This window comes from Amphiprion ocellaris, chromosome 24 (assembly GCF_022539595.1).
Source record: "Amphiprion ocellaris isolate individual 3 ecotype Okinawa chromosome 24, ASM2253959v1, whole genome shotgun sequence".
In the NCBI taxonomy this organism is placed as follows: Eukaryota; Metazoa; Chordata; class Actinopteri; family Pomacentridae; genus Amphiprion; species Amphiprion ocellaris.
This window is the reverse complement of record NC_072789.1, coordinates 17,376,557-17,399,869: the sequence shown is the minus strand read 5'-3', so window position 1 is coordinate 17,399,869 and position 23,313 is coordinate 17,376,557. Positions and strand designations below refer to the sequence as shown.

Here is a 23,313-nt window from a genome sequence, read left to right as displayed (position 1 = left end):
AAGTGAGCGTCAGAGGAAACACCACATCCTGATTTTCACTCTCAACATTTGACTGGAAAAAGATGCAAACACCACATTTGGCTCCTGGAATAATCACAACTTCCATCTTTGAAGAGGAACAAGTTCACAAGGAATCATTTAGAAGGATTTCACAAAGAAACATATTTAATCCATGAATGTGGAAACATGTTTCTGAGGGACAGAGTCATGGAGAGACTCAACTATCTGTTCAACACTGTTTCTCTACCAGGAGGAGACTCTGGAGACTCAACTCAGCACAGAAACACTGAGGAACCAGACTTGGACCAGAACCCAAATCCAGGATAGAGAGGTTGAGTGAATGTGGTGTTGAAGGTGTGGAGGTGGATCAGAGAGTCAGAGGAGACTCTGTAGAAGGACAGAGTTCCAGCAGGAACGTCCACATAAACTGAAACTCTGTGAGAGACTGAGGAGGACCTGATGGATGTTTGACTGTTATTGTGACACACAGAGTAACCTTCATCAGAGCAGCGCAGACTCCAGGACTGATCATTAAATCCAAACCAACAATCATAACTGCCTCCTTTCCTTCTGATTCCTCTGTAACTCACTGATATATGAACCACTTCTCTCCACTTGACCTCCCAGTAACAGCGACCAATCAGACGAGTTCTACACAGCAGCTGAGCCCACCGATCAAACCTGTCTGGATGATCAGGATACGACTGATCCTCCTCCACACGTGTCACCTTCCTGTTGTTGTCAGACAGTTTTAGTTTTCTGTGTACTGTGTTTGTGTCGACTGTGAGTTGACAGGAATCTGATGGAGAGAACAAACACAACACAGCTGCAGTTATTGATGGATCATGTGATCAGTATTAAAGCTTTGATGATGACCTCAGAGATGTGACACTTTGAAGATGCTTGAATGTGCTGCTTTGTTTCCATCAATCCATTAAAACACACTTACACTTCCTCAGACCTGGTGTCAACCATCGGACTCCAGCAGGCGTCACCCTGAAAGGAGGAGGACGGTCAGAGCAGCAGCGACTCTTTCAGCAGCACACATGGACGTTACATGGCTCTCACACTGTTCCACTGATAAAGGACCAGTCCAACATGGAGACACAGACACCTGAATGCAGCATCTCTAAAGTCCCGTCCTGTGCTCGTCACGTTCCAGCTCAGTTTACACTCATTATTCAGCTTTACTCATTTATGCTTCCTCTTTTCATGGAGCTAGGCTAACAGTTTACCCTGCTTCCTGTCTTTGAGCTAAGCTAGGCTAACAGTTTGCCTTGCTTCCTGTCTTTGAGCTAAGCTAGGCTAACAGTTTACCCTGCTTCCTGTCTTTGAGCTAAACTATGCTAACAGTTTACCCTGCTTCCTGTCTTTGAGCTAAGCTAGGCTAACAGTTTACCCTACTTCCTGTCTTTGTGCTAAGCTAGGCTAACAGTTTACCCTGCTTTCTGTCTTTGTGCTAAGCTATGCTAACAGTTTACCCTGTTTCCAGTCTTTCTGCTAAGCTAGTGTTACCAACCTGGTTTTGTTGGCATCTGAATCGTAGTTGGACAGCCTCGGGTAAACGCTAGCTCACTTAGCTTAGCGTGGCTCGCTGTTGGTAACAAATTGTATTCAGAGTCCAGACCAACTCTGCGGTGGAGAACCAGGAACTTTATTCAAGCTCTGCAGCACACTGTACACACACTCAGCTTCTCCAGAACACACTTGGATCTACTTCTCTGTTTGGACCATAACATGCGCTGTGACTGCAGCTGCACCTAAACATCACCCTTCTTCAGCTTCACTGTTCTTCTTCCTTCCTACCGCTGCAGCACTTCCTCTGACGTCTCACACACCCTGAAACCTACCGATGGAAAGGAGCAGGCTTGGCCTGCAACACTAGGATGATAGTTTCCTGAGAGTGTCTGTCTGTCTGTACCTGAGAGTGTCTGTCTGTCTGTACCTGAGAGTGTCTGTCTGTCTGTACCTGAGAGTTTCCAGTCTACAGTGTGGATCCTCCACTTTAGCTCTCAGCATCTTCTCTCCTGAGTCTCCTGGATGGTTGTAGCTCAGGTCCAGCTCTCTCAGATTTGAGGGCTTGAAGCTCAGAGCTGAGGCCAGAGAAGCACAACCTTCCTCTGTGACCAGACAGCCTGACAGCCTGCACACACAAAACAACACAAACCTGATGGACAACACTTGGATGGATGTTTCTCACTCTTTCTTTTCTTCTTTCTCTTTCAGCTACATTTTGCTGCACATTTCATGTGTCTCAAGCAAATCAACAATCTCAACAATGATTAGTGGGATTTAATCATGTCAAAAATAAACCCTGACAAAGTCCTGCACAAGTTCAGTAAAAGCTCATTTGATGAATCCCATCAGCAGAAATGATTCTACTCAGGTTAGCTGTTTATCCACTGATAGAAATCACATCAGTTTCAAAGTGTGAGTCCTGACCTGAGAGCTTCCAGTTTACAGTGTGGATTCTCCAGTCCAGCAGAAAGACTCTTCACTCCTGAATCCTGCAGGTTGTTGTTAGTCAGGTCCAGCTCTGTCACACTGGAGGACTGGGAGCTGAGGACTGAGGACAGAGCTCCACAGCTTCTCTCTGACAGATTACAGCCACTCAGTCTGAAGAGACAAAAAGCAGATTATACTGATGAAACAGCAGCAAAATGAAAAAGGATCTTCAGTTTCCAACTACTTACACAACTTTCTTGGAGGCTTTGACCACTGGCAGCAGCCTCAGAAGAGCCTCCTCTGAAGCAGAGTATTTCTTAAGGTCAAACATGTCCAGATGTTCTTCTGATGACAGTAAGATGAAGCCCAGAGCTGACCACTGAGCAGGAGACAGTTCATCTGTGGACAGACGTCCTGATCTCAGGGACTGTTGGATCTCCTCCACTAGAGAAACATCCTTCAGTTCATTCAGACAGTGGAACAGACTGATGCTTCTCTCTGCAGACACATTCTCACTGATCTTCTCCTTGATATACTTCACTGTTTCCTGATTGGTCTGTGAGCTACTTCCTGTCTGTGTCAGCAGGCCTCGTAGGAGATTCTGATTGGTCGGCAGTGACAGACCCAGGAGGAAGCGCAGGAACAAGTCCAGGTGTCCGTTTGGACTCTGTAAGGCCTCGTCCACAGCTCTCTGGTAGAAAACTGTTGGATCAGGTTTGTTGGAGGTTGTTTGTTGTTGTTCTTCCAGCAGGTTGATTCCAGAGTTGATGAAGGTCTGATGGACATGAAGAGCAGCCAGAAACTCCTGAACACTCAGATGGACGAAGCAGAACACCTTGTCCTGGTACAGTCCTCTCTCCTCTTTAAAGATCTGTGTGAACACTCCTGAGTACACTGAGGCTGCTTCCAGATTGATGCCACACTCTGTCAGGTCGGACTCATAGAAGATCAGCTTTCCTCTCTGCAGCTGCTCAAAAGCCAGTTTTCCCAGAGACTCAATCATCCTCCTGCTGTCTGGACTCCAGTGTGGATCTGTCTCAGCTCCTCCATCATACTTGACCTTCTTGACTTTGGCCTGAACCACCAGGTGGTGGATGAACATCTCAGTCAGGGTTCTGGGCAGATCTCCTCCCTCTCTGCTTCTCAGCAGCTCCTCCAGAACTGTAGCAGTGATCCAGCAGAACACTGGGATGTGGCACATGATGTGGAGGCTTCGTGACTTCTTCATGTGGGAGATGATGCTGCTGGCCTGCTCCTCATCTCTGAATCTCTTCCTGAAGTACTCCTCCTTCTGTGGGTCGGTGAACCCTCTGACCTCCGTCACCATGTCCACACAGTCAGGAGGGATCTGATTGGCTGCTGCAGGTCGTGTGGTTATCCAGAGGCGAGCAGAGGGAAGCAGCTTCCCCCTGATCAGGTTTGTCAGCAGCACATCCACTGAGGTGGACTCTGTAACATCAGTCAGGACCTCATTGTTGTGGAAGTCCAGAGGAAGGCGACACTCATCCAGACCATCAAAGATTAACACAACCTGGAAGTCTTCAAAGCTGCAGATTCCTGCTGCTTTGGTTTCACTGAAGAAGTGATGAACAAGTTCCATCAAGCTGAACTTTCTCTCTTTCACCACATTCAGCTCTCTGAAAGTCAATGGAAACATGAAGTGGATGTCCTGGTTGCTTTTGTCTTCAGCCCAGTCCAGAGTCAACTTCTGTGTTAACACTGTTTTCCCGATGCCAGCCACTCCCTTTGTCATCACTGTTCTGATTGGTCCATCTCTTCCAGGTGAGCCTTTAAAGATGTCTTCTGCTCTGATGCTTCTTTCTGCTCTGTCTGCTTTCCTGGATGCTGCTTCAATCTGTCTGACCTCATGTTCATCATTGACCTCTGCAGTCCCTCCCTCTGTGATGTACAGCTCTGTGTAGAACTCATTCAGGAGGGTCGACTGTCCTGCTTTAGCGATGCCCTCAAACACTTTCTGGAACTTCTTCTTCAGACCACATTTAAGTGCACGTCCACAAACTCCAGCAGGAAATTCTGAATGAAAACACAAGAAAGAAAGAGTGAAGTAGAAGTAACCTGGATATTAAAGCACCAAAGTAGCAATAAAGTGAAGGTGACAGTTTGTCCCCTAGAGACTGATTGTGTGAAGATATTCTGAGACTTTAGTAAATGTTCTGTTGATCAGCAGCTTCAGTCTTTACACAAATCCTCTTACTGCTCTGCAGACAGTCAGCCAGCTTCTCCTGCTTCATCCTCCTCAGGAACAACACTGTGATCTGCTGAAACATCTCTCTGCTGCTCCTCTGCTCTTCATCATCACCCTCCAACTCCTCCTCATCCTCCCTCTGACTCTCTGAGGAGCATTCTGGGTAATCTGGACTCACAACCTTCTGCATCTTCTTCAGCTCCTTCTTCACAAAAGTCACCATGTTGTCCTCCAGCAGCTGGAACAGAGAAATGTGTCAATGAGTCCATCAGAGTCAAATCATGGAGCCAAACATCAGATCCATGTTGGACACACTGACAGTCCACTGGTCTACAAAGAGCAGCATGGAGACGCCTGAACACAACAGATGGAGAACAACTTGTTGTCCATGAACTCACCATGAATATGGAGTCCAGGTGATGCTGCTGGACAGACTGAGCTCTGGGAACCTCCGAGTTCTGCTGCTCCACTCTTTGGATCAATATCAACAGTTAGATCTCAGTACGTCTGTCCACACAGAGACAAACAGGCTAACATACAAGCTAACAAGGCTTATATAATCACAGAACTGAAGTTTTGTCCAGTAAAACTATTTCTTGATATTTTAGTGAACTCAGAGTTCTTGCTGTGATCCACCTGGTTCTGTTTTTAATGTCTCGGTGGATGATGTTCATGTTATTAGCATCACTTCTTCAAAACATTTGTTCTGTTTGATGAGGAGCCAATCTGCTATCAGACTAGCAGCTCTGAAACCTTGTTCTGAACATCTTACCCCTCTGCAGCAGGACCTGGTTCTCCTTTAAAGTCAAAAATAATATCCTTAGACAAGTTGCTCTTGAAGGACACACAGCTGGATGCAGGTCCAGGTCCAGGTCCAGAGGACTCTGGTCTCTGATGGATTCTGGTAAATAGAGAGGAAGACCACTAGGAAGGAAAAATCATGTAGCAGAGATTCAGAGTGATTTAATGATGGAACATATTTGGAACAATGACATAACATTTGACACAACAGTCAGTAGTTTGACTTCACAGCTTACTTCTTTTTTCTTCTTTTCTTCTTTCCTCTTACTTCAGGAGGTTGACGTTCTTTAAATTCAAAATAAAGATCCTTAGACTGGTCGCTCTTGAAGGACACACAGCTGGATGCAGATCCAGGTCCAGGTCCATGTCCATGTCCAGGTCCAGTTCCAGGTCCAGGTCCAGGTGGATTCCTGTGAATAATGATGCAGCAGTGATGTGATGCTGAGCTCTGACATGCACCAGAGTCCTGGACATTTAGAGATGCTGGTCTCACCTCTGAGCTTTGCTCTGGTTCTCCTGTTCCCCACACAGAGAGCTTTTAGAGGGAGGGACTCCCTCCTCTCTGTCCTCACACTCATCCATGCTGCTCAACTCACAGCAGCTCACACACACTTTCTACCTTCACCTGCACAGGAAACAAACATCATTGATCCACTCAAATCCTCCTGGAAAAGATCAGCTGCTGCACTTCTACTATCAGTCCAGCAGATGGAGTCATGGAGCTGAAGAGACTCACCCACAAACCCAAAGTCAAAAAGACACCATGCAGTTTGGATTGAGAACAAACAAAGAAACATCAGCAGCTCATCAAACTGACTCAAGCAATCAATAATCTCATAGAAATATTGACTGATTGCAGTCAATCAATAACCTAATAATCATATTGATCCATGTTTAAACAGCAGTCATCCAAAGTTTGTGCTGAAATAAGAAGTGAACATGTAGAAACATCACAGAGCAGAAACAAACAGCAACATTACTGAAGTTAAAGCAGCAAACAAAGCAAACTTACACTTTATTCAAAGCACTGAAGAAGAAGAAGAAAGTTTCCAGTCCACTCCTGGACGCTCAGACAGGTGATCTGTTTCCTGGAACCAGTCAGGACTCCACCTATGAGGAAGCAGCAGGCAGACTTTCACAATAAGAGCACATTTTACAGGTTGATTCCCACTCATTTCATGTGACGGATTATTTCAACATTCAACCTTTTTCATGTCACTCAACATCCAACACAACTTCTACAAACCCTGTGGTTCATGAAAGCAGAAACTCCCATCAGGCTGTAAATCCCTGACAGTTAACTTTCCCTAGAATGGAATCACTGGGACAGAACCAACATCAGCAGAGATCACACTAATGCACATTTCCCTCAACAGTGCAGAAAGAGACATGTCTGCTCTCAATCTAATTTAATGCTACATTTAAGAAACATCTGAACATTTCTAGCATTTGCTTTCTTCAAAGTGTATCAGGTGAACTTTATTTCAGTTTAAATCTTTCCCCCTCTGCTGGACAGATCAGATCACAGGTTGTGATTGAGAGATAATAAGAACAACTCATGTTTAGAACTGTGTGACGGAGCGCCTCTAAATGCCCCGTCACTCTTAAGCCCTGTGCGCCTTTTCTCCTCTCGGCGGCTCCGGAGGGGGCGGGGTGCAGGAGCGCGCCGCGCTCCATTGTTCTCACAGCGCGCGCTGAGAAACTGTTTGCCGGGATCGCCCGCACGTTCCCTGGACTTATAAACTGCCCTTCATAATCCTCCCCATATCTGGACTCATCTCTTCCCTGCTGTAACGCGTCGAGGGTGCACACTCGGCGCCTACACGTCTCCCCTCACCAAGCACACCCGGACAATAACACTCACCTCTTAATGACTGTGCAGCCTCTGTGTCGTGGGCCAAACAGAGGCGCTTCCGGCTGTGGGATAAATGGGGCAAGTGGCGCGCAATGGGGCCACCACGTGACCGGGACTTTCCCATTTTCCGGTTCTGTAGCTATTTTGTGGTTTATTATGTTTTCAGAGTTGTTTCAGTTACCTTAAGTTGGGTAATTTGTTTTGTGTAATTTTGGTTTAATTGTATTATGGATTTTGTTCTTCCTTATGGTTATTTTTGCCTTTTCTTATTTACCCCCCCACAAGTAACTTTTGGTTTGCCCGGGGGAGGGGCTAGGGGGGTATATATAGGGGCCCTGAGTTGAACAGCGGGAGAGAGAGAGTTTTGGTGCTGGAGGTTCTCTAGGTGATGTGGCTGCCTGCTGTAAGGTTCAAGCTCTCTGTAAATACTTCTGTTTTTTTTTCTGCTGTGTCCACCAGTTTTTTTTTGTTTTGCACTGTAAATATGTATATACACTTTTAAAGGATTTGGTGCAAATAAAAGAAATTCACTGTTTTTGGAACTCTTCGGCCTTGCCATCATTTTTATAACTTTTTTTTTTAAAAACGAACCCTTGACATTTGGTGTCAGAAGTGGGATGGCTGGTCGAAGGAAGAGACGCTCTCAGCAGAGAAAAATGGAAGAAGAGGAACTTGCATCCGAAGAAGCATCTGAAATGGCCCAACCCATGAGTGAGTTCCTGGGGCTCATGAATGACTTTATGATCGGGCAACAGAAGAGAGAGGAGGGGCTCCTGGCAGCAATGAGAGGACTCCAAGCTTCTTTGCCTGCTTCTCAGCCACAGCAAGCCCAAGCAGCCGAGCAGAGACCTGGGGTATCCAATCCAGCACCAGAAGGGGCAGCGTCGCCGTCTGCAGAGTCGATGCTGAGCCTTAGGGGTCTACCTACTCCCGCTCCACGACAGCGTCGTAGCTCCCCCATAGCCACACCTGAGTCTCGTGGGGGCGGTGGAGAGGAACATTCCCGTGCAGACGCCCGACCCTATGGAGACCCAAAGATCCCTCAGTATGTCAATGGAGAGGACATTGAAAATTACCTCCTGCGCTTTGAACGCATTGCCAAGACGTGGGCGTGGCCACAGGAGGAGTGGGCCTGTCGCCTGGTGCCATTACTCAGTGGGAAGGCACTGGAGGCCTACACAGCGATGGACGAAGAGAGGGCCCACCTGTACCCCGACCTGAGGGCGGCGCTGCTGGCTAAATTTGACATCTCGCCAGAGACGTATCGTCAGCAGTTCCGGTCCAGCGCGGTTCCGCCTGGAGAAAACCCAACTGAGACGTACCACCGCTTAAAGGGGCTCTATCGCCGATGGATCCGTCCGGAGCAGCACACGAAGGAGCAGATTGGTGAGCAGATCATCCTGGAGCAGCTGCTGCGTGTCCTTCCTGCCGACATCTGCACCTGGGTGAAGGAGCACGAGCCTGCAGATGGGCTAGCTGCATCCAAGCTAGCGCTGCAGTACATCAATGCGCGGAAAGGAGGCCCAGCTGCACACCCAGGAGGTCCCAGTCGTCAGCTTTTGTCACAGCCCAGGCCAGCAGTGAGATCCGGTTACCAGCCCCCTGGAGACTTCAACACAGCACCCAATCAGCGTGGGCCCGGTAAGGAGCTAATCTGTTTCTACTGCCAGCAGCCAGGCCACAAAGCATCCTTGTGCCCCATCAGAAAAGCTAAACTTACGGGTGCCTGTTATACCCCACGTGCTGAAGCTGTAAATGCTGTAGGGAGACGGCAGCGTTTTAAGGACATTACAGTTAATGGCCAGCCTGTGACTGCTCTCCTTGACTCTGGCAGCTTCCTAACCCTAGTCCGGAGGGACTTGGTGCCAACTGGAATGGTGGATTTTAGCAGACAGGAAGACATTTTGTGTGTGCATGGAGACCGACATGCCTACCCCACAGCTGATTTGACTGTTGGAGTGAATGGACAGGCCTACTTGCTAAGTGTGGGGGTGGTGGAAAAGTTGCCTGTTGCTGCCATCTTGGGGTGGGACTTACCGGTGCTGCTGGATGTACTGCTGGAAGAGGAGGGCAAGGACACAGACTGTGAAAAGGGCGTGTTAGGTCCTGTGATCACCCGGGCTCAGGCTAGAGCAGAGGTGACGTCTAAACCAAAGCTAACCTGTGAGCCTCAGACAGAGCCATTTTCCACCCTGGATGATAGTCTGTTTGAGGGAGGTACGAAGGGCCCACGGAAGTCTCGCCGCCAACGACGCTTTGAAAAGGGTCTGAAATCCAGGGAGCCAGACTGTAAGGAGGGGCTTATAAAGGACAGGTGGGAAGTGCCAGAGGACATTGGGGCCATGCAAAGGGAGGATGCATCTCTCAAGTCTTTATTTGACAAGGTGGTTGGGGGGTTGGACTCTGCTAAAGGGGACAGGGAATGTTTTGTTCTTGAGAAGGATGTCCTGTATGCAGTGGCTGACGGTGTCAAGCGCCTCGTGGTTCTCCTGTGTCCTGTCGGCCTATGATTTTGCACTTGGCACACTCCTTGCCTTGGGCAGGTCATCTGGGCCGCAATAAGACCTTTTTGCGAATGTCGTCCCGGTTCTATTGGCCCTCCATGTACGCAGATGTACAAATGTATTGTAAGACCTGTCCCATCTGCCAAAAGACTTCCTATGTGCGCCAATCAGATCGTGCTTACCTCCAACCAATGCCCGTGATCTCCACCCCATTCCGGCGTATAGCCATGGACATTGTAGGACCTTTGGTCAAAAGCAGTCGGGGTCACCAGTATATTTTAGTGCTTTCAGACTACGCTACACGGTTCCCCGAGGCCTTCCCCTTGCACACCGTCACTGCCCCTGCTGTGCTGCGTTGTTTGGTGCAATTGTTTTCCAGGGTTGGAATCCCGGACGAGATTGTGACGGACCAGGGGACCAACTTCACCTCCCGACTTCTTCAGCTCTTCCATCGCCAGCTGGGGATTTCGCCGCTGAAGACTACGCCTTACCACCCGCAGACAGACAGCTTGGTCGAGCGGTTCAACCAAACCCTCAAGAAGATGCTGCAGAAGTTCGTGCTTGATACGGGGCGGGATTGGGATAGATGGCTGCCTTTCCTGCTGTTTGCGTACCGTGAGGTGCCGCAAGCCTCAACTGGTTTCTCCCCGTTCGAGCTGCTCTACGGCTGGGATGTCCAGGGGCCGTTGGACCTGCTGCGAAAGGGCTGGGAAGCTCCTTCCTCCACAACCAGTGATCGAACTGTGGTCCAATACGTGCTCGAGATGCGGGACCGGTTGGCGCTGTACCGTGATGAAGCAGAGATTAACCTTCGCAAGGCCCAGCAGTCCCAGAAGGCGTGGTAGGACCGTCAGGCCCGACATCGAGAGTTCCATCCCGGCCAGAAGGTCCTGCTCCTGTTGCCATCCTCCACCAGTAAGCTGCTCGCCAAATGGCAGGGCCCATACACAGTCCTTCGGAAGATGGGTCCAGTGACTTACGAGATCCACCATCCAGACAAGAAGAAGACGAAGCAGACCTATCACATAAACCTGCTGAAGGAGTGGAAGGAGGCTCCTGTCCCGTGTCCAGTGACGTCCTTGTTGGTGGCCGAGGTGGACAGTGAAGGGGAGGAGGCGTCCGTTGCAGCCAGCTTCCACCAGCCTGTCGAACCTGCCCTTGACCACCTCTCTGCTGTCCAGTCCATCCAGCTCAGGGAGGTTTTCCAGCGTGTGTCCAAGTTGTTTGCCGCCAACCCAGGGAGGACTGTACTGGTCGAACACATCATCTGCCTGAAAGAGAGAGGGCCAATCCGCCAGCGGTCCTATCGGGTGCCACAACATCTCGTGGAGAAGCTCCTGAAGGAAGTGGAGGAGATGCAGCGTCTCGGGGTGATTGAGCCATCCCAGTCCGAGTGGTGCAGTCCGGTGGTCATCGTGGTGAAGAAGGACGGCTCACTTCGCATTTGCATTGACTTCCGGAAGCTCAACGCCATGTCGGAGTTCGATGCCTACCCGATGCCCCGGATCGATGATCTCCTGGAGAAGATTGGGCGGGCCAAGTTCATCACCACCCTCGACCTCTGCAAGGGCTACTGGCAGGTGCCCCTGGAAGAGTCCAGTCGCCCTTACACGGCCTTCCAGACACCTGCAGGCCTCTTCCAGTTCACGGTGATGCCTTTCGGTCTCCACGGAGCACCCGCCACCTTCCAGAGGCTGATGGACCGGGTCCTGCAGGGGTGTGGGGACTGCAGTGCCGCCTACCTGGACGATGGGTCATCTTCAGCAACACCTGGGAGGAGCATCTGCAGCACCTGGAGCGGGTCCTGAGCCAGATCCAGCAGGCCGGCCTGACACTCAATCCTGCCAAGTGTCAGTGGGCCAAAGAAGAAGCGATGTACCTAGGCTACAGGCTTGGACACGGCGAAGTCCGACCGCAGATGGACAAGGTGGAGGCCATCCGCAGCTGCCCGCGGCCCCGCACGAAGAAGGAGGTGAGGTCCTTCAGGGGCCTGGCCGGCTGGTACAGGAGGTTTGTCCCGCAGTTCGCCACCATTGCTGCTCCGCTGACCGCGCTGACTGCGAAGGACCAGAGGAATCCTGTTGCCTGGAGCGAGGACTGCGAGACCGCCTTCCAGACCCTGAAGACCCACCTGTGTTCCTCACCCGTGCTGAGGAGTCCTGACTTCAACCAGAGGTTCCTGGTCCAGACCGACGCGTCCGCCGTGGGACTGGGAGCTGTCCTGGCCCAGGTTCCGCTCAGGAGAGGAACGTCCGGTTCTTTACATGAGCCGAAAGCTGCTGCCCTGTGAGACCCGGTACTCTACTGTTGAGAAGGAGGGCCTCGCAATCAAGTGGACTCTGGAGAGCTTGCGGTACTACCTGTTGGGGAGGGAGTTCGACCTGGAGACTGACCACCGGGCTCTGACATGGATGAACTCTATGAAAGACCGCAACAGTCGTCTCACCCGGTGGTACCTCGCCCTTCAGCCGTTCCAGTTCCAGATCCGTCACCGAGCCGGCAGGACCAACGTCGTGGCGGACTATCTCTCCAGGTTGCCGCACATCGCCAACCTCGGGGAGGAGGGGGATAATGTGACGGAGCGCCTCTAAATGCCCCGTCACTCTTAAGCCCTGTGCGCCTTTTCTCCTCTCGGCGGCTCCGGAGGGGGCGGGGTGCAGGAGCGCGCCGCGCTCCATTGTTCTCACAGCGCGCGCTGAGAAACTGTTTGCCGGGATCGCCCGCACGTTCCCTGGACTTATAAACTGCCCTTCATAATCCTCCCCATATCTGGACTCATCTCTTCCCTGCTGTAACGCGTCGAGGGTGCACACTCGGCGCCTACACGTCTCCCCTCACCAAGCACACCCGGACAATAACACTCACCTCTTAATGACTGTGCAGCCTCTGTGTCGTGGGCCAAACAGAGGCGCTTCCGGCTGTGGGATAAATGGGGCAAGTGGCGCGCAATGGGGCCACCACGTGACCGGGACTTTCCCATTTTCCGGTTCTGTAGCTATTTTGTGGTTTATTATGTTTTCAGAGTTGTTTCAGTTACCTTAAGTTGGGTAATTTGTTTTGTGTAATTTTGGTTTAATTGTATTATGGATTTTGTTCTTCCTTATGGTTATTTTTGCCTTTTCTTATTTACCCCCCCTACAAGTAACTTTTGGTTTGCCCGGGGGAGGGGCTAGGGGGGTATATATAGGGCCCCTGAGTTGAACAGCGGGAGAGAGAGAGTTTTGGTGCTGGAGGTTCTCTAGGTGATGTGGCTGCCTGCTGTAAGGTTCAAGCTCTCTGTAAATACTTCTGTTTTTTTTTCTGCTGTGTCCACCAGTTTTTTTTTGTTTTGCACTGTAAATATGTATATACACTTTTAAAGGATTTGGTGCAAATAAAAGAAATTCACTGTTTTTGGAACTCTTCGGCCTTGCCATCATTTTTATAACTTTTTTTTTAAAAAAACGAACCCGTGACAAACTGTCTGACAAATACAAATGATATTTACTGCTTAAACACATTGATTTCAGCCTCAGATTGATAACTCCTGCTGGTTGGGAACACCCCAACATGTCTGAAGATTTTATTTAAATTTATGTACAGACTCAAAGTCACAACAAATGACATGAAATGACCCCCCAAAATGTAAAAATCAACACAAAAAGATGTTAATCAACACAAAAAGGTGCAAAATCCATTTTTAAAAATGCAAAATCGACATTAAAAAGTCACTAAATTGCCACAAAAACACCCAAAATAGCAATAAATGATGTGAAATAACCTCAACAAGACTAAAGTCACAACAAAAATGTGCAAAATCAAGACAAAAACGTGCAAAATCAGTTTTAAAAAATGCATAAGAAAACATAAAAAGTCACGACATTACAAAAATGTGCAATCAACACAAAAATGTGCAAAATCAACACAATAGGGTGCAAAAATCACTTTTTAAAAAAGCATGAAAAACTAAAAAAAACACTAAATTACCATAAAACACTCGACATAGAACAAATGATGTGAAATAACCTCATAAAGACTTGAAATTACATCAAAAGTTATCATTTAATAAATGTTGTGTGAATGTTTTTGAACCGTACTGAATTTATTAGACTTGATGATCAGTTGTTGGTTCCATGCAGACACTAATAAAACTACTGGCTCACATCAACATAGTGTGTTTCTAAGGTCAGTTCAGGCAGCAGACTCTATAAAGTGGAATAAACATCCCAGTCCTCTACAAGTCACAGCTACTAACGTTCCAGTGAGGCAGCTGTCTGTTCTATGATCAACCTGATTATTAAAGTCAACATCCTGGAGGAGATTTAGGCTTTTTAATGCTTTCATCACTTGAAACGAGGCCGCTGATAGTATTGACAGGGAAATAGGCAGTGATCAGAGTCAAATCCAGTGAGTTTGACCAGGGCCAGAGTGGGACTCATTTTCAGACCTTGAGTTTCATGCCTCAGACCAGCCCACTTTAGATCATGACCCATTATTATTAAAACCATTTAATTATAACCTTACATGTTAAGTCTGCAATAGCGCACTGTTCTGTAAAGCCTGTAATTCAGTGTATTTTTCTAAAATATTTCCAATTGAGTACAAGTAAGGGTTGCTTTAAAAATATGCAGGCTTGGGGGCGTGGTGAAGCATGAGTAGGGAGTAGACGCGTCCTGACCAGCTCCTGCATATTTTGTTACAATAAGTTCGCAAACTACTTCTTCGCTCTCCTAAACGCCCCAAGTCTTGTCAGGAAGGTTCACAAGATGACTGGTAAGGGCAGTACGCGCCAGGAGCGAGCAGAGAGAGGCCGTCCGTCACGACATAAGGACAAGGCTGAAAGCGGTGCTAGCCCTCGGTCACATAATGGCGACGACGATACTGAAGACGAGGAGCCGTCCCTCTTCTCCGTGGTCAGGCTGATTGAATCATTTCGGAACGAGACTCGCGCCTCCATGGGCACCATTCAGTCCACAATTGCTTCATTTGCCTCTCGTCTTACTGATGTTGAATCTTCACTTCAAGATATTGATGGCAGGGTCGCCGAACTCGAGGCTAAATGTGAGGCGCTGAGCAAAAGCAACACGATGCTTGTGTCTAAAACAGAAGACTTGGAGTCGAGAAGCAGACAGCAAAATCTGAGGGTTTTGGGAATCCCGGAAAATATCGAGGGTCCGCAGACAACTTCATTTATGGCGGACTTTTTTGCTGAGCTGCTGGGCATAGACAACTCCGGAGCCTCTCCATTGCTAGATATAGCCCACCGCTCGCTGGCCCCCAAGCCCAAACCAGGAGCCCCCTCGCGCCCGATGATCGTCAAGGTCCATCACTTCCAGGCTGAACAGCGGATCCTCCGACTTGCAAGGGAGAGAGCCCCGCTGAACTTCTGTGGCCACCAGGTGTGCATGTTCCCAGATATGGCCTCTTGTTTCCCGCACAGCTGCAGCTCACCTTTAATATCAAGAAGCACTTCTTCAACACCCCAGAGGCTGCCGAAAAATACTACGAGGAAACGATAGTTCCAGCCCGGCCACCGGAATCGGGACCTGCCCCAAATGGTTAAGTTCTTCCAGGCCCTGCTCGTCTCTCCACTCAGGGCCCATGTCGGCCAGGTGGAAATCCACGGACTTAATGTTTGGGACTGAGATTTCTGCTTCAGGGTGAGTTACAGCTTTACATGTTGCTGGCTCCACGAACTGAACTGCTTGACAAACTGGCTCCACAAACTGTTTGTTATGCCATATGATGTTCGAAACTCTGGCGGCTGTATTTGTCACACGGCAGCCAATATCTGTGCTCTACTGGTTATGTAGCGGGCCACGGTCTGTTTTTCTTTTTTGTCTTTCTTTTTTAAAATAAGCCTGACAACTTAAACTGCTTGACAATCTGTCATTTCAAACTGTCTGAGGTGCCACCATGGGGCCTGTCAGGATATTGTTTCTCTTCTCTGTTTATATTGTTACAGTTCAAGTACTTGTGTTAAATTATTCCTCCTATTGTAGTTTTGCTAATGCACATGTATACATCTGGAGCACTGGTTTAGTGCACAGTTTAGATGCACAGTAGTAGCTTTGGACTTTGGTGCTTCGTTTGGGGAAGCACTTGGGGGGTGGATCAGGTCTTATTATTATTTGCTTTTTTCTCCCACACAGGTGTTTTTTGTTTTGTTTTTTTTTGTTTCTTGACTGTCTGATGTTCAGCACCTTCTCCAGATTGACATATGGGGTTAAACATACTTCTGTGACTATCTCAGGCATGCATTTGTCTATTCGAAATCCGCTTGATTATGGTTGATAACTCAACGGTTAAACTCTGCTCATGGAATGTACATGGGATTCAGAGCCCTGTTAAACAAAAGAAATTCTTAATTTGTTAAAGAGGGAAAAGGTTCAAATAGCTTTCATCCAGGAGTCTCACCTGAGTAATGAAGAGCACCAAAAATTAAAGAGAGATTGGGTTGGCCAGATATTTTATTCCTCCTTTACATCAAGAAGCAGAGGGGTTGCAATTCTGATCAATAAAGCCTTGCCCCTTACTGAAGTGAAGGTCAAAAGTGATAAACTTGGACGCTATGTAATGATCTCAGGGATGTTATATGGGGATAATGTCTCTTATTTAAATGTCTATGCTCCACCAGTATGTCCTCCTGACTTCCACACGAAAGTATTCTCCTTGTTTTCGGACTGGATTACTGAATCCTCAGTAATTGCGGGCGATTTTAACTGCTGTCTCAATCCCCGCCTAGATAAATCACATAGTGGGTCAAGATCTAGTGTCGGTACTAGTCAGACTCTTTTAGGCTGCTGCAGAGATTTAGATCTTATCGATACCTGGAGGGCCCTCCACCCCACAGACAAACAATATTCTTTCTATTCAAAGGTACATAAATCCCCTTCAAGGATTCATTATTTTTTCACACCTAATCATGCCCTTCAAAAAGTGATCTCATGCTCAATTGGTAATATTGTTATTTCAGATCATTCTCCATTGTTTTTGGTTATGTCCTGTAAAGAGCAGCGTCCTCTGCCACAGTGGCGATTTAAAAACTATCTTCTTAAAAACCCTGATTTTATAGAATATTTTACAGAGCAGTTAAAGTTCTTTCTGGCTGAGAATGACACCCCAGAAGTCTCTCCTAGTGTGCTCTGGGAGACTGCTAAAGCTGTGTCAAGGGGCTTTACAACTTCTTTTTCTGCACATCTCAAACATAAGAAGGAGGCAGAACAGCGGAATTTGGAACAACAATTAAAGAAGCTTCAGAGAGAATTTGATATGAACCCTTCCAATGACTTGAGATCCCAAATTGATACCACAACAGCAGCTCTGGATACACTCATGTCATCAGAGGCCCAGAAATCCCTGTTTTTTGCAAAACACAGAATATATGAGTTTGGGAATAAGTCCAGTAAATACTTGGCAAATTTAATTAGGGCTAGGTCTGACTCACAGGCTATTTCAGCCATAAAAGATGAGACAGGTAAAATAGTTCATTATGGTAAGGATATCAACAGATGCTTTCAATCATTTTATGAATCTTTATGTAAATCTGAAACTGAGCCTCAGTCAGAGGCCCTGATGCAAAACTTTTTGTCAGCCATCAATCTACCTCAGGCTTCTCAGACCCAGAAAGATCTGCTAAACAGTCCTATCTCACGAGAAGAAGTCGTTGCTGCTATTAATGAACTGCAAAACAACAAGGCCTCGAGGCCTGATGGCCTGACTCCTGAGTTCTTTAAATCTTTTCAGAGCCTGCTAGTTGACCCTCTGCTTAAAATATTATGTCACTCATTTGATTCTGGCCACCTCCCAAATACTATGATGGATACCAACATCTCACTGATTCTGAAGAAGGGCAGACCATTAGAGGATTGCTCCTCATACAGACCAATTGCTCTGCTTGATGTAGATAGAAAACTTATCGCAAAAATTTTAGCTAGAAGACTAGAGCACGTCCTCCCAGACCTTATTTCAATGGACCAGACCGGTTTCATTTTAGGATGTAATTCCTGTAATAATATTAGGAGATTGCTGAATATTATTGAATATGGCACCAATTTGGAAGCTAAAGCTGTTGTAGTCTCTCTCGATGCCAAGAAGGCTTTCAACAGAGTCGAGTGGCCATATTTGCTGAGGGTCCTCTCTAAATTTAATTTAGGAGATAGCTTCATCAAATGGATCTCTCTCTTATATGACTCCCCTCGTGCATCGGTCATTTCAAATGGTTGGAAATCTCCCACATTTGCAGTTGGGCACGGTACTCGCCAGGGCTGCCCAATCTCTCCTCTCCTGTTTGCGCTCGCTATTGAGCCCTTAGCAGAGGTGATAAGGACTGACCCTCAGGTGGCTGGCATTACTATAGGTCCTCAAAAGCACACCATTTCCCTCTATGCGGATGACGTGTTGCTCTTTCTAAGCAACCCTGAAATCTCTATGGCCAGAATTATTGAAATTATTTAATCTTTTGGTCAGTTTTTGGGCTATGACATTAATTATTCAAAATCAGAGGCTATGCCCCTCACCCTTCATACCCCCTCTACCTCTTCTAGCGCTGTCCCCTTTCGATGGTCTCCTTCTGGGTTCGTCTATCTGGGTATACATATAACTCTGTCCCTCTCTGGTCTTTATAAAGCCAATTTTATACCTTTAATCCGTAAAATTAAAGAGGATCTGGCACACTGGACCAGCCTTCCACTATCTCCTATAGGCAGGGTAAATCTTTTTAAAATGAACATACTTCCTCGTCTGCTCTACGTGTTCCAAATGGTCCCAGTTCTTCTGACTAGAAGGTCACTCTCTATCCTAAATAGTTCATTATCTTCCTTTCTGTGGAGGAACAAACGGGCCAGATTGAAATTACAAAAACTACAACTTCGCGTAGGAGATGGAGGGTTGTCACTGCCAAATATTAAATATTATCAATTGGCTTGCCTCGGCCGCTATCTCTGGGAATGGTTTAGGAATGATCCCCGATCCACTTGGCTTAGCATTGAGGCCACCCCTCTGGATCCAATTCCTCTTCGTAATATTTTGTATACTTCTAAAAAATGGGTGGCAAACAGAGTAAGGGCCAATCTCCTCCTCCAAAACACATTAAAGGTTTGGAGAATTTTTAATAAAATAGGGTCTCAGGAGGATTCTCTCTCTCTATTCACTCCTATTCATTTAAACCCAGATTTTCCCCCTGGCCTTGAAGACAGCGCATTTTTCTTATGGTCTGAGAAGGGTATTGGCACTGTGAAATCTTTTAACCAGCTAATTGAACAACACAACCTCCCCTCCAAACATTTATTTAGGTATTTGCAGATCCATAGCTTTGTCTCTTCAGAAGCAAGGTTATATCCTGGTGGGTTCTCTTGCTCTTCTATAGAAGAGGTGCAGACCCTACAGAAGGGTCTTCATGGACTTATCTGGTCAGACATTCCTAGAAAGAACCAGACTTGAGTTTTGGTATCAGCCAAACACCATATAGTAATACCGAATGCCTGGATATCGGCTTACATAGCCCCTCAATTGTCAATTTGAGATTTCAATGCTGTTGTATGTTTTTTTTTTTTTTAATTTTATTTTAAATTTTATTTTTACATATCTCTACACTTCATACTTATCTTCAATGAATTCATTTTTGCTTATTGGGGTTTTTCCTTTTTTTTTTTCCTTCTGCTGTCTTCACCGTGTGGGAATGTTTGTTCACCATGTTTGGTGTAATATCAGGTACTCTCATTTTTTTGTACTATACTTTTCTTGTATTAATAGAAAAAACAATAAAGATACCTTTAAAAAAATATGCAGGCTTATTTCATGTTACTTTGGTATTATTCCCTTTCAGTTGTGGGCTTTGTGTATTTACTAGCTCATGTTTAATGATGAAAAAATAAAATGGGCCACTATTATCGTTTGAGCATAGAAAGTAGTTATATTGGAACTTGCGCTTGCTAGTTCACACTGTTATAACAGCTCACCTGTTCCTTCCATACTGACAGCAGTAATCCTCTCATCACTGCTGGCTCTGCTTCTGACACTAAATCACATTTTAAAAATGCTCATAATTCTCAGCACAAATCTCTCCTTTTTACAAATCCTTCTGATCATTTCAGGGCAGTTTTACCAGTGTAGTGCTGAATCATCTAGCATCTCAGGGCCCTTCTCATATAGAGCAGGTCTACACCACACTCTTCATAATATTAATTTTAATAATATTCACTCTAGACTTGTGGTTCATGGCTGCTGCTTGGTGCTGGATCTTTCTTCTGACTCTGAGGGGCTACAAGACAAAGTTTCCCAGTGATGTGGTGTCGCATCATACTAAATTATATAACGTTATATTATATGCCACAACGCCGCACAGTTCATTGACTTGATAATCAAACTGAACGGTGGTTTGCAGAGAAAGTTCAACATCTTGCTGTATCCGTTTTATCGTCCTCATTTGTCGTTTCAAACCGCGAGCAGGTTTTAGAGAAATAGTTTCCAATTTCAGCACATTTGTCTGCGTCTGTTTCCAGAGCTGTATTCTTTTTAATTCTTGCCTTCTTAAACTTGCTCTTTCTATTCTCCATCTTTCAAACGCCACCGACTGTGTGCACGGACGTGTTACGTCAGAGTGCGTCAGCAAGCAAAAATAAATAAAAATAAAACAGAAAAAAACAGAAAAAAGAGCTGCCAGTGGAGACGGAGGTGGCCCAGAAACAGCGGTAGCAGCGTAATGATCAATCCAGTGCCATGACTGAACACCGACTCAAATACATAAATAAATAAAAGGGTGAACACCAGCCCCCACGGTCCAAACATCAGACCTGTCCACCGGGAATTGTCCCGCTCCTCCCGATTATCCACTCCGGGCCTGAGTCTGACTGCAGGATAGCACGTTAAGGGGACGGCTAGAGAACAACCTCTTGCTGTCTGGATCCAGTCAGACCGGGTCTCTTCCGGTTGTCAGGCCGAGCTCAGGCTTCCCTGAACGGCTTGGAGCAGCTCCTCACTCCGCCTCCTCTACAGGCTGATTCAGGCACCACAAAGTGGAGAAACACGGAAAAAACACCGCATTCAGCTCCTGACCATCAGTTCCCTTTACTGTATTGTTATTTCTACACTTTACTGTTATTTATTTAGGACTTTATTCGACGAATTCCAGTCACAAACACTAAATGGCGACACGTTGATCGGTTTAACTCCTTCAACCGAACCTTCCAGATCCACAGAAAGTTTCCAGCGAGTTTCTGCTGCTTTTCTGAACAAATGTCCAACATTAAAGTATTTAAAAGCTGCTGACATTACCTTCACACGGAGGCTGGACCGGAGGACGTAAACTGCGCCACAACTTCGGAAGAACGAAACTGAAAGTTAGACAGAGAGGCGTTTGGGTTCCAGTGGAAAAATCAGACATCAGAGAGTTCAGCTGGAGATGAACCACGTTTAGGGAAATAAAACACCGTGAAAGATCTGTGAATGTTTGCTGAGCTTCAGTAATAATTACACTGAAAACATAATGTAGTTGTTTTTATTTATAGCTGTAATCTGACACTGGGAATCCAAAACATGACGAAGCACAGATTAAAGAATTTATCCATATTTATGTGAGAACAATGATTATTATTATTATTGTTTTACATTTTTATACTCTTCTACCTCTTTATGTTTCAGTGGATCTGCTATATTTTTACTGTCATTCTTGAATATATTTTTTATTTATTTTGATGTCAGACACATGAGAGCTCTATTGATTATTAGTAAAGTCACCCTCATTCTTAAAACACATCAAAAATAAAAACAGATGTTGTGCCAAAATGTTTTCCTGCAGACAAATTAGACTGGTTTGACAAATGAAATGAAGCAGTTTAAATATTGAGGTTTAGACTCTCCAGTTTTACTGATCACAGAGAGAAACTAACATGTAGAAATATGAAGGTTTAGACCCAACAGTGTTAGAAATGATGGCGATTAATCAGACATTTAAATATTCATATTAAAACCACCACACATATGTATAAAATGACCAAAAATGAGATAAAACCACTACAAATATGAAAAATGACAAAAATATGATTCAAAACTACCATACATATTGGTAATATTGTTTGATTACTGGATAATGGATCAGTATTATTATTGATTATTGATCAGTTGCAGGGACAGAGATTTGTGTCTGAGTCTCTGCTGCCATCTAGTGGTCGATCAACATCATGACTTTTCCCAGATTGAATCCACAGAGTCCTGACTTGTTAGTTGGATGAGAGAGACTTCCAGCTAGATGGATCTCTGAGCAGCAACACTTTCCTGAAATCTTCAAACGATCCCTCAGTTTGTTTCATCTGAAGTTTAGTCTCCAAAAAATGAAGTCTAGGACTTTTAAAAGAAAGGAGAGTAATTTTCTCTTCCTTTGTGGATGTATGGATCATGACTACTCTGCAACAACGTCAATGAACCAGCCGTCAACATGAACAGCAAAACATGGTGGACAGCGTTCATCACATCAGGAAGAAAGAGCAAAATCACAGCAGGCAGCTCATGGTTCAGTTTGGGAAGCGTGATGCACAAATGAAATGTGGATGCTGTCAAAAGGCTGTGAGATGTGGAAAAAAGATGAAGAAGATTGAAGAAAAGAAGACAGAGCAACGCTGGAGCTGATGTGGACGAAGATAAAAGAAGCCAGAGATCAGGGGAAGAGAGCAAACTTTCATAGAAGGAGTCCACATATTCCCATAGAAAATGAAAAGACATGGAAATATGTGTTCTGGTTACTGAATAGAGCCAAATGAGACTCAGAGTTTATTTCCAGGGATCAACATAACAGTTACTTTCTTCATCCAAACTCACAGCCTTAGTGAAGTGACTTATTGTTACTGAATATTATGTTCACATGTTCAAAGTTGTCTTTTATTTCCTTCAATACCAGGAGACTTAAAGACAGCACTAAGAGAAAGGCTGTATTTTTATTTTACAAAGGACTACAGGCACAATGTGTTTTTGTTACAAGAGACTCATGTCACTGAAGAGGATTTAATATTTTGGAGCAAACAATGAGGAAACACAGTTTAGTTTCTCCAAGGAACTAGCAGATGTGTGGGAGGAGCCATAAGCATGAAGAACTGTCCAGGAAACGTCATGGAAACGTCTGATTTCAGCCATTTCCTGTCTCATACTGGTCACTTTCTCTCTCATTTTGGTCATTTCCTGTCTCATATTGGTCATTTGGTGTCTCCTTTTGGTCATTTTATAGATTAGATTAGATTCAACTTTGCTGTCATTGCACAGAGAACAAGTACTAAGACAGTAAATGCATTTTTTTAAAAGTCCATTGTGATGTCAGTGAGAAGAACTCCTAACAACTGTTACCACATTCCATATTCTGAAGAAAAACATTGAAAGACTTGAGAAAGTCAGTTGAACACACAAACCTTGGAGATATTGGAGAGTTGTGGTCAAGATTTCAAGTGTGAAACTTGTGAAGACATTATGAAGAAAGACTTGTGAGAGAAAAAATGAAGCCTCCTCAGCCAGATAGGAAACATTCAGGTAAGACAGAA

General features: G+C 45.9%; 1 protein-coding gene across 2 annotated transcripts in view; it reads right to left on the bottom strand.

The window, feature by feature from the left end:
* LOC111565021 (NACHT, LRR and PYD domains-containing protein 12-like) overlaps positions 1-21,080 on the bottom strand; it is a 263,219-nt gene extending 242,139 nt beyond the window's left edge. Inside the window, exons 1-7 of one of the 2 annotated variants that reach the window (XM_055008265.1) lie at positions 21,065-21,080; positions 6,465-6,562; positions 5,946-6,077; positions 5,689-5,862; positions 5,424-5,552; positions 5,050-5,122; positions 4,661-4,889 (exon numbers count right to left, since the gene is read on the bottom strand). In XM_055008265.1, the coding sequence (XP_054864240.1) occupies positions 4,661-4,889; positions 5,050-5,122; positions 5,424-5,552; positions 5,689-5,862; positions 5,946-6,034 (694 nt within the window). In that variant the 5' untranslated portion in view covers positions 6,035-6,077; positions 6,465-6,562; positions 21,065-21,080. Of the gene's footprint in view, positions 1-4,660; positions 4,890-5,049; positions 5,123-5,423; positions 5,553-5,688; positions 5,863-5,945; positions 6,078-6,464; positions 7,460-21,064 lie in introns of those variants that run through there. The other variant, XM_055008264.1, reaches the window with a different exon arrangement.
* Between the last annotated feature and the right edge of the window lie 2,233 nt (positions 21,081-23,313).